This window comes from Pangasianodon hypophthalmus, chromosome 11 (genome assembly GCF_027358585.1).
Source record: "Pangasianodon hypophthalmus isolate fPanHyp1 chromosome 11, fPanHyp1.pri, whole genome shotgun sequence".
NCBI classification, from domain to species: Eukaryota; Metazoa; Chordata; class Actinopteri; order Siluriformes; family Pangasiidae; genus Pangasianodon; species Pangasianodon hypophthalmus.
Window position 1 is genome coordinate 3168035 of NC_069720.1, and position 3086 is coordinate 3171120.

General features: G+C 36.7%; 1 protein-coding gene across 1 annotated transcript in view; it reads right to left on the bottom strand.

The window, feature by feature from the left end:
• gcshb (glycine cleavage system protein H (aminomethyl carrier), b) overlaps nucleotides 1–758 on the bottom strand; it is a 7458-nt gene extending 6700 nt beyond the window's left edge. The window contains exon 1 of the mRNA XM_026930313.3: nucleotides 463–758. Coding sequence (XP_026786114.1) covers nucleotides 463–610 — 148 coding nt within the window. The 5' untranslated portion in view covers nucleotides 611–758. The remainder of the gene's footprint in view (nucleotides 1–462) is intronic.
• Nucleotides 759–3086: the final 2328 nt, after the last annotated feature.

Here is a 3086-nt window from a genome sequence, read left to right on the forward strand (position 1 = left end):
CTAAAGGTGCAAACACAGATATCTCACTGATGGTGGCACCAGTGGGACAAAAGAAGTGTCCAGTTTGGTACCTTTATTACTGAGAGCATAGAAATAAAACTGAATTGATCTTTTTTTTTTTTTTTTTTTAAAGGCAGGTCAGTTGGTTACTCTGACTCACGCACAGCAATGCAGTGTAGTGAATTAAAAGTCTAGACATGATTTGCAGTTTATTTGCGCAAGGACAGAAATTTACTTCTGCACCTTAGCCAGGAGATCCTACAGCACAAACAGGGCGTTTACCAAACCAGAGAGACCGAGAGATTAAATAAAAGTTTTAAAAAAAATCAATAAAGCGGATTGCAACAGAACAAACTCGAAATCGCATCCAAACTGTTGCAAGTTGCTGCATTTTTCTCTCGCGCTGGTGGTGAATTCGGGCTCCACATCCATCCACTTTTTAAAGAAAATGGTTTGTTTTACCTTGGGAAAGCCAGGAGGTCGTGCAGAAAGTCCGTGAAATAGATCTGTTCGTCCTTCTTAGGATCTGGTGCCCTACAGTTCTGGACAGAGAAGGCAAAACTACTGAAAAGTTGCAGGAAAAGCGCGTGAGCGTCGCGCGCATCGCCATCTTTCCCCCTGATCCGCAATGATGCACTACACCGTGCGCGCTCCCGACGATGCGCGCTCTCGGTGGTCACAGGGGACACAGGGACACTGAGTTGGTCTCAAGTTCAAGTTCACAATGGATAATAAATCCAAAATACATGCTTATATAGAGAGGTCTGTTTCATACTGAATAAATGACTTAAAAATTCTTATACAGAAACATCTTCTCTTTTCAACCCCATATTGATTTACTGCATTATGTAACAGCACTGTAGTCAAGATATTAATTTAATCTATATTTAAGATTTACACCCCATATAGATGAAATAGCCTACTTTTGTACAATTCCATAATGAATCGACTTGTTGCAACCTGTTCAGGGTTCATTCCGGGAATTGGGAATCGAGTCATCGAGTCATCGAGAGTCGACTCCAAAGCTAGTTATTTAAATAGAGTTATTATATAACACTTTAGAAATAGAGTTATTATATAACACTGTAGAAATAGAGTGATTTCCACACAGTGATATTAATCTGGCTCGAGTTCAAGCACGTTTAACATAGAAATTTCGACGCTGTGCAGTGAATCATGTCATTCGGCTCAGCTCCGGAAAAAGAGTCGACTCTTTCAACTCATAGTTATTGGCCTTGGTGATGGGAGAAAACTCTGAATCAAATGAACCACACACACACACACACACACACACACACACACACACACACACACACACACACACACACACACACACACACACACACACACACACACACACACACACACACACACACTGGCGCCACCTGCTGGTGAAAACGTTGTAAAAGCAACGAGAACTCAGTCCAAACATAATGACACCTTTTACAAATCAATTGCAAATGTTTTCCTAAAAGTGTAATGTTTCAAATATAATTTACAAATAAATAAATAAATAGTAGTGCTTGTATTGTGTGTTTTTAGTTACAGCTTTGGCTAATCAGGCCATTTAGACAAAATTAACTATCACTCTCCCTTTTTAATTACACACACACATGGGTTTGTCATTAAAGCTGTCTATAAAAACTAGCAGTTACAGTGAAAGTGTTATCAGTCAGAAGAAGGAGAATGTTGGAATAGTGGTTTAATCTTTTCACTTAGTTCTATTTTTTTGTCCTGATATGATTTGTGTCTCAACAGGATCTTAATTTTGCATTAAACCGTATAGGCCTGTGTGTGAAAGGGAAATGATGTGGCTGTGTGACTAAAGAATAAAGCAAGACAGAAATTCATGTCAGGAATTTTTATTTAAGAAAAGAAATTGTTCCAGTGTTTTAGGATTTAATCGATTTCTCTTTTTGCACAGAACTTCTCCTGCTTTGGAATAAAATTCTTTCACATGGCCCAGATGTTGCTGGTACACCTCACAAGGTTGTTTTGGAGGTTTTCAAAATGGTCCTATACAATAGACCGTGGTCTTTTTACGCCTCCACTCATCCTAAAGTTGAAATGTTCATCAAAATGCATGTCCAAAGTGTCCAAATTCTCTCTCGCCTATGTAATAACCCACAACATCTGGCTATATCTTCTTTACTTTTCTAATGAAATTTGGTGGAATTTCACGTCAGATGATTAACAAGGCATCCTGAGGCGAGCACTGACCATGGATCAGTACAAACACTGTTGAATCATTTCAGTTTTATAAACCTACATAATAAAACTGATCTGAGAACAGTTAAAATTATAGATTAAACACTGGATTATTGGTTCACCTTGAGATCAACTTCAGAAATGTTTCGAAACAGTATGATGTAACGAAGCCTCGTTTAGTGAAATCACATGACTCGGCCATTTTGACACACCTTCCAAATTACTGCAAAAGTTTCAAAGCTTCATGAAGCAGTGTTTTTAAAGCACACATCACTAGTTGGTCTTACATATCTATCCTTACACATATGAAATACAGTATGTTTACATTGATAAAAACAGAAAATATTCCAGCATTAATATATTACTAATGTTATGGGAATGTTGTCTGAACTATTCTTTGTTAGTGCAAGGTTCCTGAGAGGTTTAAATGATTGAAAGGTTTCCAGAATGTTAAGAGAACGTTCTTCGAAACATCAAGAGTTACAGAAAGGTTGTATAAAAGTTATCGGAAAGTTAGAGGAACATTCTCTGAACCTCAGTGCACAAGGAAATGTTCATGTTATATACTGTTTCTACAAGAAACAAACAGGAACTAAAAAAAGAGTTGTTCTCAGAACATTCCCAGAACATTTTGGAAACCAATAATTGTTAGATGAGAATAATATTGTGCTTGAATAAATAAATCAAGTAGAAAATAGACTTGAATTATTTATAATGCATACATTTATTGTTATATTAATAAATATTTTACGTTATGTTTAACTGTCGTTAATTTTTAAACATATCATGACCGAGATTCACCTCTTTCTTTCTCTCAGCAGATCAGCAGATGAATCATTTATTTAATCATTCACTCAGAGCTGAAGATTTTATAAGTT